At 42.7% G+C, this 14,278-nt stretch overlaps 1 protein-coding gene across 1 annotated transcript in view; it reads left to right on the top strand.

The window, feature by feature from the left end:
- The first annotated feature begins 1,016 nt into the window (after positions 1-1,016).
- LOC125459182 (uncharacterized) overlaps positions 1,017-14,278 on the top strand; it is a 28,950-nt gene continuing 15,688 nt past the window's right edge. Inside the window, exons 1-3 of the mRNA XM_048545236.1 lie at positions 1,017-1,130; positions 1,687-1,907; positions 2,099-2,731. Of these exons, the coding sequence (XP_048401193.1) occupies positions 2,207-2,731 (525 nt within the window). The 5' untranslated portion in view covers positions 1,017-1,130; positions 1,687-1,907; positions 2,099-2,206. The remainder of the gene's footprint in view (positions 1,131-1,686; positions 1,908-2,098; positions 2,732-14,278) is intronic.

Below are 14,278 nucleotides of genomic sequence, written 5' to 3'. Positions count from 1 at the left end.
GGTGGGATGATTGGAGGTTTGGTGTGGACTTGTTGGGTCAATGGGCCTGTTTCCACACAGTAGGAGGTTCTATGATTCTATTCTATGAAACAAAAATAGAATCTTGTAACATTCACTCATTGGACATACAAGTGTGTGTAACTTTTGGAGAAGATGAATTTGCTACTTTTGTGAAGCTAGTGGGAACTAGGTGCCTTTAGTTATAAAGGCATTTGCTCAGTAACAGAGATAATAGGAACTGCAGATGCTGGAGAATCCAAGATAATAAAATGTGAGGCTGGATGAACACAGCAGGCCAAGCAGCATCTCAGGAGCACAAAAGCTGACGTTTCGGGCCTAGACCCTTCATCAGTAACAGATTTTGGATTGATTTTAAGAAGCTGTTTATTGCAGAATTTAGAGAAGGCAAGGCACTCAAACTCCCTAAGATTGCAAGCAATTCAGGTCTCTGTCTCTCTGTGAGCAGAAAAAAAAGAAAGGTTCTTCCAAAGAAAAACTTCTATTTCAAGTCAAGACCTAAGTACAAGTGACCAGCCACTGAATTGAGGATAATTGCGGTCGACAATAACATACCATTTTCAGAATACTTGGGGCCGGGGATTGAGGTCGGGCTCACTGGTGTTGGGGGTGTTGCTGGAGGCGGGTCTAAGTGGGCTGGAGGCGGGTCTGACTGGACTTGGAGCGGAGATGAAGGCGGATCTGAGTGGGCTTGGGTTGGGGATGTAGGCGGGGCTGAATGTGTTTGGGGCAGGGATAGGGGCGGGGCTGAATGGGTTTGGGGCAGGGATAGGGGCGGGGCTGAATGGGTTTGTGGCGGGCTATAGAGGTGGGTTTGTGAATGGGCTTTGGGCGGGGATGGAGGCGAGTATGACGGTGCGTGGAGAACGGGTTGGAGGGGGCGGGGCTGGTGTTGCTGGAGGCGGGTATGATGGGGGGTTGGGCCGGGCTGGAGGGTTCGGGAAGGGGTGGGCTGTTCGCGTGCGCCGAATCCCCAAGTGAAACTGACCAGAGCTGGTTTGGGCTGGTGATCGTTGGTGAATGCGTGGCAGTGAATGGCTTTTTGCTTAATTATTTGGCTACATTGTGAATGAAATCAGTGAACCTACCCCGAATTGAAATAGTTGACTGAGGTATTTTTTTTGTAGACTGAATGGCCATTTACGTGTTTTTAAATCTCTAAAATATTCAATGTCTGTTCGATCTGCTCAAAGTTTTCCCCAATATCTGATTCATGGGGCATGTCAAGGCAGGTCACCTTTCATGTGTTTGTCTTTACTTCCCCCATGAGTGGCAGACAGCAGGTAATTTCCCTTCCATTTCTCAGGCTCTTGTCCTAACCACCGAGGCCGGCCCGACCCCAACCTCCATCCCCGTCCCCACTGCCATCGGCTGCTTGTTCAGTTGGGGGCCGGAGATGATAGCGACCCTAAACGTTAACTCTGATTTCTCTCTACAGATGCTGCCACACCTTTTTCCAGCAATTCCTGTTTTGTTTCTTAACTTACTGCACCTGCAGTTATTTCTGAGTCGGGGGAGGGGTGGGTAAACTTTCTCTGATGGAGATGGCGAAGGCCCCTTCATTTTTTGGGGGTGGACTTGCTGCGAGCAAGACGAAAATTTCAAATGCCCAAAATCTAACTTCTAAACCAATTTGCTCACCTTAATTTCTCACTTTCCCCCATCCAGCCATCCCACAAACAAAAATCCTGCCGTCCACAGCCACATTCACCTTGGAGATAACTGATTAGCGACACGTTACATTTCATGTTTTTCGAGCAATGGTTTTATTAGCACGATCGGAGAGGAAACTGGACTATTATCACTGTATGGGTTTGATTTTTCTGCCTTAAGGACTGCCCCTGAGCGGGGCTCCTTAAATCCCTTACAGTATAAACCTGACGAAACTGGTAAGTGCATAACAGGCTAAAATACTTTTGCTATACCACCCACCCACTCAAGTGTTATTAGTACTTGGCCTGGAATAGAGAACCTGAATCTCTCACTTTTCAAACAAAAATCAAATAAGCCATTTTATTGTTTCAGGATTTTAATGTTTTATTTGAAATTATAAACTAAATATATTTTACATTCTCTTCAGGATAATTTGGCAGTATGAAATCCATAAAGGGAATTTAGCTTCCACTATAAAATGTAAGAATAACACTGGAGGCATCGAGATCAGATCGACTGTGGGTAGGTGTCAGAAATGTCTACCGCTGGAGCAGAAGGCACCGAACGTATCCCTGAGGAAATACAGTTGCCAGACTTGGTATTACTCAGTAGCAGTCAAAACTCCCAGGCCTTTGATGCACTCTCTAGCCAGGACACTCAATTTACTTCGGACACTGTAGATCTGACAGATGTGGAAGCAATGGAGATCAATTGTGGACGGCATGATTATGGAAATGAGGTACAAATGGTGCTTCAGCCTATTACCAAGAGAGAGAATGTAGACTGTTGTAAATCAGGGCAACGTTTGGATGATGCTTGCACTGAGTCACAGGAGTCCGAAGAAGGTGGTCTAGAAGATGAAATAATGGATGGAGAACAGGAATTGTGTCATTTTTCACAATCTTCTTCCCTTCAACCCCATTCACAGCTTCATTCTCATTATGTTCACCTCCTGTCTTCATTCACAGGGGACAATGGAAATGCTTCCATCGTGCCATTAGCTCCAGTGGGTAACTGGATTCACGAACATGGTCTTCCTCATCAAATGAGAATGATACCGGTAGGAAATTATCATCAGAATATATGAAAGCTAGCACTCTAGTTCAAAAGGCAGGAGGGGGACAAAAAACTTTAGGTTTGAAATCCAGATTTGGTAATGGGGGACAATGAGGGAAGAGTTAGAGCAGTTTTTGAGTTGGAATGCAAATTGGGCAGGAACTTCTTTCACCCGATCTCTGCCCCTAAGTTTACAAGTTGCTAAATACTACCTTTGCTGCTCATCTCTGTGCAAACATCAGAACATTGGTCAGACTCAGTGAGATGGCAGCACCTATAGGAAACCCAGCCACGTCTACCTCATTCAGTACATCAGTACACAAGTACTAGCATCAAGACCTGCCAAAATTGACAATTGTTTAAAGTGATAGCTTCCCTGCAGAGCAGTTAATTTCCACTGAGAAAGCAGCAATTTAAACTGCTTAAATGCCAAGAAATTTTTGCTTATTTTTGTCAAGCATAATAAGTAACATCATTAATGCTGAGATACAACACAATAACTGCTTCCCTGCTGAAATAGATGTCTTAGTAATTTCACAGGTGGGTGCCATTCTTGGATGAAAATACTGTAACTTCAGGATTTATGATGGGCTATGAGTTGCAGTAGACTGATAACTAGAATTACTGTTGCATTTTCAGTGGTGAGGCAGGCCCCCAGGCATTTCATTTCCACATCTGTGATGTGATATTTATATGAGAGAATCCAAATCATAGAATCCCTACAGTGTGAAAACAGCCCCTTCATCCCAAAAAATCTACACCAACCCTCATAGCATCCCACCCAGACCCATCTCCTATAACCCTAATCTACACACCCCTGAACACTACGGGCAATTTAGCATAGCCAATCCACCTAGCCCTGCAAATCTTTGGACTGTGGGAGGAAACCGGAACATGCAGAGGAAACATGCGCAGACACGGGGAGAGTGTGCAAACTCCACACAGACAGTCGCTGGAGGGTGGAATCAAACCTGCATCAGTGCTAACCACTGAGCCACCATGCCACCCCCAACAATGAACTCAACAATGTCAAAAGGAGGAGTGTAGGAGCAGGAGTGGCACATTCAGCATAAGACCATAAGATAAAGGAGCTTAAGAATTAGGTGATTTGGCCCATTGAGTCTGCTCTGCTTTCAATCAGGACTGATATATTTCTCAACCCCATTCTCCTGCCTATGCCCTGTAATTCTTGATCCCCCTACTAATCTAGAACCTGCCTATCTCTGTCTTAAATACACTCGATGATTTGGCCTTCACAGCCCTCTTTGTCAGTGCATTCCATGGATTCGTCACTGTCTGACTGAACAAATTCCTCTTCGTGTCCTTTCTAAAGGGTCCTCTTTTCAATCTGAGGATGTAGTTGAAACATCTTCTCCACATCCACTGTATCCAGACTTTTCAGTATTTCTGTAAGTTTCAGTTAGATTCCCCCCCCCATCCTTCTAAATTCCATCAAGTACAGACCCAGAGTCCTCAACTGATTCTTCATGTGACAGCACATCATTGTCGACCAGAGCCTTATACAGCCTCAACAGTACATCTCTGCTCTTGTATTTTTTTGAAATAACATTACTAACAATACTAATATTATAATTGCCTTCCTAACTACAAACTGAACCTGCATATCAAAGTGATTCCTAAATTAGGACTCATAAGTCGCTTTGTGTTTCAAATTTCCAAAGCTTTTCCCCATTTAGAAAATAGTCTGTGCCTGTATTCTTCCTACCAAAATGCATAACTTTACACTTTCTCACACTCACATCTGCCACTTCTTTGCCCACTCTCCTAGCCTTTCAGTGTCCTTCCGCACCCCTCCCCCCATACCCTCAACACTATCTGCCCCTCCACATATCTTTATGTCACCTGCTATCTAGCAGCACCTACTCAGGAATAACTTGCCCAGTTTGGGTTCCACTGGGGTCATTCAGCTCCAGACCTCATTACAGCCTTGGTTCAAACATGGACGAAGAGCTGAATTCCAGAGATGAGGTGAGAATGACAGCCCTTGACATCAAGGCCGCATTTGACTGAATGTGGCATCAAGAAGCCCCATCAAAAATGGAGTCAATCGGTATGAGGGGGAAAACTGGTTCGAGTCATACCTGACACATAGGATGATGGTTGTGTTGTTGGATGTCAGTCATCTCAGCTCCAGGACATCTCTGCAGGAGTTTCTCAGGGTAGTGTCCATGGTCCAAGCATTTGCAGCTGGTTCATCAGTGAGTGACCCTCCATTGTGAGGTCAGAAGTGGGGATGTTCACTGATGAGTACACAATGTTCAGCACCATTCATGACTCCTCAGACATTGACGAATTGCATGTTTAAATGCACCAGGAAATAGACAGTATCCAGGCTTGGGCTGACAAGTAGTAAGTAACATTTGTGCCTCACAAATGCCATGCAATAGCTCTTATTGGAGATAGTCAATCTAATCGTCATCCCTTGACATTCAATGGTGTTACCATTACTGAATCTCTCACTGTCAAGTTCCTTGGGGTTACCGTTGAGCAGAATCTCAATTGGACTGGCCACATAAATACGTTCCTTAGTAGGCTCCACCACAAGACATTCCAAAAAACATCTCGTAGACATTCCACAACATTCGTCTACTTGAGATTGCTACCAACCTGATTTTTCCAGTCCACCTACATACTGAAGCCATCCATGATTTTTGTAATAGTGCCTTTCTTACTTGCCTTTTTTCTCTCTTGATTTATTTCAGCTTCATACCCATAGCTACAGGGCCTGCACATAACTCCCATTAAGGTTTTTTTTTCCTTTGCAGTTATTCAACTATACCCATATACCTATATCACTTCTTTTCATTTCTTACTAAGAAGGCAACCCTGCTCATCTGACTCTGTTTTAATAAGTGGTATATCTTTAGACAATTTTCTAACATCTTAATAGATCATGGCTGATTTGCATGTCAACATCATTTACTTATTCTTGCTCTATTTTGCTTAATATGTAACAAAATTCTTTCGGTTTGCATTTCCTTGATCAGCTGAGCCTCAAAGGCTGTATGAGGTATTTTCCAGATAACCTATTCTTTATGTAAAGAAGTTCTTCCTGCTTTATCCCCTGAATGGCTCAGACCTAATTTTAGGCTAATCACAGATTGTTTTGGACTTCCCCACCCAAATAACTGCTTTGTCTCAATATACTCTTTTGTTTCCTTTAATTTTCTTATGTAATTCAACTTTTTTTACTCAGCTGTACAGATCTAAAGGTGGTAGAGGCCATTTTGGCTTGTAAGCTGGAGGAAGGAATTAAAGAATTTGGGGTCAAATGGCTGCAAAAGCAAAGAAAGGCTGTAAAACTATGCAAACACAAAATAAAAATCTGAATTATAAATTTGAATCTCCAGGGCACTGTTGACCATTTTAGCATCAACAAGTGTGATGGCTGAGTAAGTGGGTGCTTGTACAGGATAGGATAAAGACAACAAAGCTTTGGATGAGATGAAGTTTACAGAGATTTCTGAAAGGGGAGACTGGCCCGTGAAGTGTTGAAATATTGAATCTGGATGTTACAAAGGTATGGATGAGATAAAACCTTGGAAGCAGCGATAGTGACGGTGGAATCGGGCTGCCTTACATCAAAATTATATGAGTTAAAAATCTCAAATTGGGGATGAAGGGCACACCAGAATTGCTAATCATATGGTTTTCCCTGACTGTGCTCGGGGAATGGCATCCAAGTGTAGCAAGGGTGTAGAGATTATGGCCAGGCCCAAAGATACCTACATTACAAATGTGACTGTAATTCCAATATACTTTATTAGCTGTAATGCACAAAGCACTTTGAAGCCATGGAAGGCACAATACAAAAGCAACTACTTTTTTGTTCTTTTTCATTGGAGGACATTATATGTCATCCAAGATGGCCACTGGACAAGTAGATTGACAACACAGAGGAAGTGGTCCACTCAAACGAACTTTATGTTAATGGCATATATATGAAAGTTGATGTTTGCAACCCTGTGTGCAAGCATTCTCTTTAAGGTGCAAAATGTGGCTAAGGAAGATTGAGTGGTCAAGAGCAAATGTTTGAGGGGCTCTGGGGATCAGTGCAGAGATAGGAAAAGAACCATTGCAGAAGATACTTAAGTATGTAAGAGTGGTGATCCCACTGAAAGACAGTTGGAAAATTCGATCAAAGCTGCAGAGATTTTAAGAACCAACTGTACACTGTGCTCGTAGTCATGCAGGATGTAATTTGTGATTTTGGAGCAATTTCTGCGGTAGTTCAGAATCAACATGGACACAACTCTTGTAGGTAATAACACTCATCAGAACCAAAGCAAGAAAATTGGCGATTGGATGAGAGTTTAAGAACAGTATAGTCAAGCATAATGTTTTCTCAACTAGCATGAGGGCTAAGAAGTGGATTTGGGTGGTCAGCAGATTTTTGGGAACAGAGAGACAAAGGATCAGGTTATGTCATAGCCAAAATGAGCTGAAAGAGGCCATGAGAGAAGGTGGAGAAGGATGCAGTTTCAGAACCAAGAAGGAGGATTTCAGAGCGGTTTGACCTAATGGACAAAGTAGTCATCAAAGGCTGGCGACTCCAGGGTATACACCTTGGTGATAAATTTCGTTAACTCCTCAGGCTTGTTGGCAATGAGGGTGAAGGGTTCAGATAGAGATTTTAAAGAGAACAAACCAGACGTCATCATTTCTCTCCAAGGTGATGTGATTTTAATGAGAACTAATGTTGTTAGCCTCGTGTATCACAAAATTTAATAATTTGGTATCAGAGTTGAAACATAAGGAGCAGAAAACATTAGATTCTTGTCTAACTCCTTGACTTGAGTGGAAGTAAGTGCACTTATGTAATCTATTTCAAAATGTATTTAATATTTGTAATAGTTTAAATTTGTAACATGAAGTAAACTCGAAGCTTTGCAGTATTATATTTTTATTGGTATTGCTTGCTGCCTCACTTCGCAACAGGCATACAATGAGGATACATTAAAAGTGCTAAATATCTGCAGCAGCATAATTCATTGTTCCTGTAGGATCCTGCATTCCTTACTTTTACTTGTGTTTTTAAACCTACTTTTGAACCCATATATTGCATTAAATTAAAATATTAACTAGCACTGTGGCAACATTCTGCAATATTCAACGTGTTATAATCGACATGGTGCTCAATCATGAGTGCTGTACTACGAGGATCTGTTCTGGGTCCTCTTCTTATTGTGATTTTTGTAAACGATTTGGATGAAGGATTGTAAGTGTGGATTTTAAGTTTGCGGACGATACGAAGTTGGGTCGAGTTGTGGATAGAGCGGAGGGCTGTTCTAGGTTACAAAGGGACATTGATAGGATGCAGAGCTGGGTTGAGAAGTGGCAGATTGAGCTTAACCCTGAAAAGTATGAAGTGATTCATTTTGGAAGGACAAACTTGAAAGCAAAATACAGGATTAACAGAAAGATTCTTGGCAGTGTGGAGGAGCAGAGGGATGTTGGAGTTCTTGTCCACAGTTCCCTGAAAGTTGCCACCCAGATGGATAGAGCTGTTAAGAAGGCGTATGGTGTGTTAGCTTTCATTAATAGAGGGATTGAGTTCAAGAGACGTGAAATTATGTTCCAGCTGTACAAAGGCCTGGTTCGGCCACATTTGGAGTATTGTGTCCAGTTCTGGTTGTCTAATTACAGGAAAGATATGGAAACATTGGAAAAGGTGTAGAGGAGATTTACCAGGTTTATTGTCTAGAATGGAGGGAAGGTCTTACAAGGAAAGGTTGAGAGAGCTAGGGCTTTTCTCTTTAGAACGACAAAGGATGAGCGATGACTTGATAGAGGTGTACAAAATGATTAGAGGGAGAGATAGAGTGGATAGCCAGAGACTTTTTTCCTAGGGTGAGGTAGCTGTTACGAGGGTACATAGTTTTAAAGTGAGTGGAGGTAGATTTAAAGGAGACGTCAGAGTTAGGCTCTTTACTCAGAGTGGTAGGGGCTTGGAATGCATTGCCAAAGAGGCTAGTGGAGTCGGCCTCATTGGGGCATTTAAGCGGCTATTAGATAGGCATATGGATGATAGTATAAGGTAGCGGTGGAGGTTAGATAGACCTTAAGATTAGGGTAAAAAGTTTGGCACAACATCGTGGGCCGAAGGCCTGTACTGTGCTGTACTGTTCTATGTTCTAATACATCTAAATCAAAGCTAAAACACAAGTAGGGTATTCAATTTGGGTGTGACTAAATATTTTGCATTCTTTGATTGCATATTGAAATAAAACATTCAACGGTAGCTATTTCTTACTTTAATTACTTTCTGTAATGGGAGGATTGTCAAATATTTAGGACTCTCAACATGCAGGTAAGTGACAGTGCACGTAATCAAGTTCTATCTATTCTTGTATTTGGGCAGATGACCATGTTTATCCAATCTTATTGAAATCTTTGAAGAAGTAATAGAAAGAGCAATATGAATGGATGCAATATGTTTGGACTTTCAGAGACTGAGTGAGAACAAGCTCAAACTCCTGAAAGCTGAGAGGTTCATTCTTAAAGTGATCAAATGTCAAATATATTTAACTCAAAATATGTCTTCAAGACATACTCCATATTCTTCTATTTATGAAACTGGATATGAAAGGGAAAGGTCAAGATTCCAGGTCTGGACCAGACCAGACAGCTGCCATGACTAATAGAACTTCTATCACTCAGTCAGACAATAGAAGCAAAGACAGCCTGCTGACTTAGTTACTAACACAAATGTGTTCAGATTTTCATGAGTTTACTCAATGCAAAGGAAACATTGTTCAAAAAGTCGAAAACTAAAAGTTTCCACACTTTCCATGAGTGCAAGACAGATCATGGCTCCTTCTAAAATTAAACTGGGATTCAGCAAGGCCTTGCTGGCTAATATGGCTTATACTCCCTACAGTGTGAAAACAGGCCCTTCAGCCCAACAAGTCCTCACCAACCCTCGCAGCAACCCATCCAGACACATCCCCCTATAACTCACCTAATCTATATCTCCCTGAACACCATGGGCAAATTTGAATGGCCAGTCCACCTAGCCTGCACATCTTTGGACTGTGAGAGGAAACTGGAGCACTCTGACAAAACCCACGTAGACACAGGGAGAATGTGCACACTCCACAAGGACAGTCGCCCAAGGGTGGAATTGAACCCTGGCCCCAGCACTGTGTGGCAGCAGTGCTAGCCACTGTGCCACCCCAAAAAGAATAACCAATATGCTCTTTGGCACGCATGTGGAATGGACCCACAATCTTCAGTTTACAACACCAACGCCTTCCCACTTGGCCACCGTGCCCCTAAAGAGCATCCCACCCAGATCCTCCTTCCCTTATCCCGGTATTTCCCATGGCTAATCTACTTAGCCTGCACACTATGGGCAATTTAGCATGGCCAATCTACATAATCTGCACATCTTTGAACAGTGGGAGGAAACCCATGCAGCCACAGGGAGAATGTGCAGACTCCACAAAGATAGTTGTCTGAGGTTGGAATTGAACCTGGACCCCTGGCACTGTGATGTAGCAGTGCTAACCACTGAGCCACCAAAAAGGAAAATGTTGATTTAGACGTCATACAGAGAAGCACCATTCATGAAGTCAAATTACAGAATTTAAAAATGACTTCTAGCTTACAACAAGTTATAGCCATTATAATGGAGATTAAAGTACAACCTCGATGCAGTCTGTTTGAATAAACATAAGCCCACTTTCTGTGCACTCGGGTGATATCAGTATTCAATAAGCTCCAGCTGATCTATCCGCCCTTGTTCTCTCTTAGCTATTAGTTTGCATAGATTTTATACAGTTCCTTAGTCCATTTTCATTGAACATTTCTTGCATGATTTCGCTACACAACCTATCACAGCTGTATACATACCACCCATAGTTATGTCCCGAGCTTCTATGCAGGCACATGATCAGATTATGCTCTTCTAACTGCTGAGCACTGCAGTTTCCAGCAGCAGTGTTGCTGTGTTCTATCAAGATTGTTTCTGCCAACATTCATTCTATCTAAAGCTTTGAAAATGAGACCTTTACTGTATGCTTAAGCAAACAAGCAGTCACATGCTTTCTCAGCACAAATACACTTAAAGTAATTTCTAACCCTTATGTTCCTGATTTATAGTGTGGCATGTTTCCCTCAATTCAGGCTTCAAGCATATTGATTGTGACTGATAGGTCAAACAGTCACCTTGTGAAAGCATTATAAGAGCCAAGGGTCAACTAAATTAGCTTCCTGTATCTGACACAGTTTGAGTGTCACTGAGGGTTGTGCCAATCAAAGCAGAAAGTAGCAGAATTGTGTACTCTGATCATTGTCTGGCATGTATTGCCAGTGGACATCAAAGTGAGTGAAATGCTAAACTTCTTTGCCTCTGAGGAGCGGCAGTTGACTTCACTGGTATTTCACAGTCAGCTGCTATTTGAAATGACTAGGATGAGATCACCCAACCACAGAGGGCAACGGAATTTGCGCTGGGTGGGGTGGACTCCTTTAAGGGCAGGGGTTTGTTGACTGTACCCATGTGTCAGGCACTGACAGAGAAGCTTCAAGCATTCAGGAACAAGAAAGGACTCCATTTATGCGAGCAGCATAATTGTTTTCTCTGGTAAGGCAACTGTCATGACTCCTTCACCCTTAAGTGTTGCTGAAGCTGATCATGACACTGGCAAGACTAATTGGATAGCCTCTTGAAGAACAGGAGCTTCCACTGAAGATGTGGTTACTGCCACCAACAAACAACCATATCACGGACCACTGAGATGTCAACTTTACACGAGCTGCCATTAAGTAGGCCACTGGACCGGGGAAGATGCAATTCCAGTGCATTAACCACTTAGAGAGTGCAGGGGAACCTTCAGTATGCTCCCTGAACAGTGACTTGAGTCACTGTGCTCTGATGCACTCTTCACAGGGAGGTGTGAATCTCAGTAGAGTAGTAGTGCAATTCCTCACAGGAAGAGAAAGAGGTTGATTGAGCAGTGTAAGTATGTCCAGAGTTCTACTTGAATCCTCAAGGCGTCAATCAGGATGAAAGGTATAGTCAGGGCATTCTGATTCAGCTGTATTTATTCCTGAAGGTTTCTTAGCCTGGATAACAGGGAGTTCCTGATATGACTTTACTACAGGGAAAGGTGTGAATCCACCAAGCAAATGAATACAGAAGTTTGCCTCATTGACATCAAAGCCCTAACTGCCATACTGTGCCAGTTAACACATTTATTTGCTGGTTTCCACCACTTCAGCATTTGTCTGTCTTTAACCCCTCAAATCATGAGACTGAATCAAAAATGAGTGCTATTATATCAGCTTCATTGAGACACACTGATTTTATTCAATTGATCACAAGTATATCAATGTCACTGAAGTGAACCAGACAGTAAGATTACTTACATGGATTCCTGCAATCTCAGGCACTCTCATAGGTTGCTCCCTCAAAGAGGAAGATGTGGAAGCAGGCTGCGCACATGTATAAATGAGGCTGATATTGTTGTGGCAATTTCCCTCAGTACCACAGTGCCAGGACGAACACTGTAGGGGAGGCGATGGCTAGTAGCATTATTGTTTATCCATATTAACAATACATGTTAATCCAGAGACTCGGATAATGTTCTGGGGATCCGGGTTTGAATCCTGCCACGGCAGATGGTGGAATTTGAATTCAATAAAAATATCTGGAATTAAGAGTCTAATGATGACCTTGAATCCATTATCGATTGTCAGGAAAAACCCATCTGATTCAACAATGTCCTTTAGGGAAGGAAACTACCATCCTTACCTGGTCTGGCCTACATGTGATTCCAGACCCACAGCAATGTGGCTGACTCTTAACTGCCCTCTGGGCAATTAGGAATGGGGCAATAAATGCTGGCCTAACCAAAGATGTCCACATCCTGTTAATGAATTTTAAAAAACTGCTGCCACACCTGGAATAATACTTCGTGCATTGATGGTAACTCAGCTGGAGGGGCTGAGAGGATGTCCGATAATAAGGATGCTTCTAGAGAGGTCACTCCTCACCACCTTCGCTATCTCCCTCAGCTCTTTGGTGGGCTGATTGAACACCAGCATGGACAACCAACTGGCACACTCAGTGCCACTGATTGGTCAGCGTTATATAATACAGTAATTATTGTCTAGCAGTCAGTGCACAGTCATGCATACATTCAGCATGATGTACGTATGTATTGAGTACAATATTCCAGAATCCTCAGGTCACTCACTTCTTGCATAGGCTGTGTCTGTAGACCTAGAAGCCTATTGCCTAAGTACAGTGTTGGACTTCCCTTGCCACAAGGAATATTTGCAACACTTCAGCCAGGTTCTCCTCACCATGTTATGTCCACTCAATTCCTCTGCCATCTCAGGCCAGAATTGTTTAGTTTGGCTGGATGGCTGTCTCCTACCGCTCACTTGAAATAAATAAAATAGAAATAAAATATGGCATGGTGCTGATATCAACTCCAGGAAAACATCAAGAACAGCAACTTTAAATCAAAGTGAGGCAGCCCTGGCACATATTTGTCCATCTGTAGACATGCTGATCGTTTTTTTCTCTACTGTCATCAAATAAAACAGCAACCACAATTATAGCTGCTGGTTCCAGGCGAAGGTGGTGGTGAGCTGCCTTTTTGGACCTCTGCTGTTCTTGCGTTATAAGGGTATCCATAATGCTTTTAAGGGGAGAATTCGAAGATTTTGACTCAGTGACAGTGAAGGAACGCCAGTATAGTTCCAAGTCAGGATGGTGAGTGGTTGGAGGGGAACTTAAAGGTCGATACATACACATGCTGCCCTTGTCCTCCTAGATGATGGATGTTGTGTGTTTGGCAGGTGCTGTTGGAGAAGCTATGGTGAGTTACCGCATTAAATCTTGTAGATGGTACTGACTGCAGCTGCTGTGCATTAATGGTGAAGGGAATGAATATGGAAGGTGGTGAAGAGGATGCCAGTCAAGAAGGCTGCTTTAGCTGGATGACATAGAAGTCATTGAGTGGTGTTACAGCAGCACCCATCCAGGCAAGTGGAGCTTATTCTATCACACTGCCTTGGAGATGGTGGTCAGGCTTTGGGGAGATAGGACAGGAATTACTCATTACAGAATTTCTAACCTGTGACCTGCTATTGTGGCCACATTATTTATGTGGCTAGTCTGATTTGGATTCTGGTCAATGGTAACACCCAATGCCAGAATGTTGATAATAGGGAATTCAGTGATGGTAATGCTATGGAACCTGAAGGGGCAATAGTTAGATTATGACTTATTGGAGATTGTCACTGCCTGTCACATGCGTGGCACAAATGTTACTTTCACTTAACAGCCTTACCTTGGATGTTGTGCAGGTTTTGATGCCTTGGACACAAAGTTTCTGATTGGCATCCACATTGCTAGGAGTCCAGAGACATGTATGCCAGATCAGATAGGAATGAAGCTTTCGTTCTCTAAAGAACAGCAGTGAACCAAATTACTTTTTTTTATGACAAGCAACAATAGCATGGTTGCATTTAAGCTAGCTTTTGAATTCCATATTAATTTGAATTCAACTTTCCC

This window comes from Stegostoma tigrinum, chromosome 17 (genome assembly GCF_030684315.1).
Source record: "Stegostoma tigrinum isolate sSteTig4 chromosome 17, sSteTig4.hap1, whole genome shotgun sequence".
In the NCBI taxonomy this organism is placed as follows: Eukaryota; Metazoa; Chordata; class Chondrichthyes; order Orectolobiformes; family Stegostomatidae; genus Stegostoma; species Stegostoma tigrinum.
This window is presented reverse-complemented; position numbering and strand designations above follow the sequence as displayed.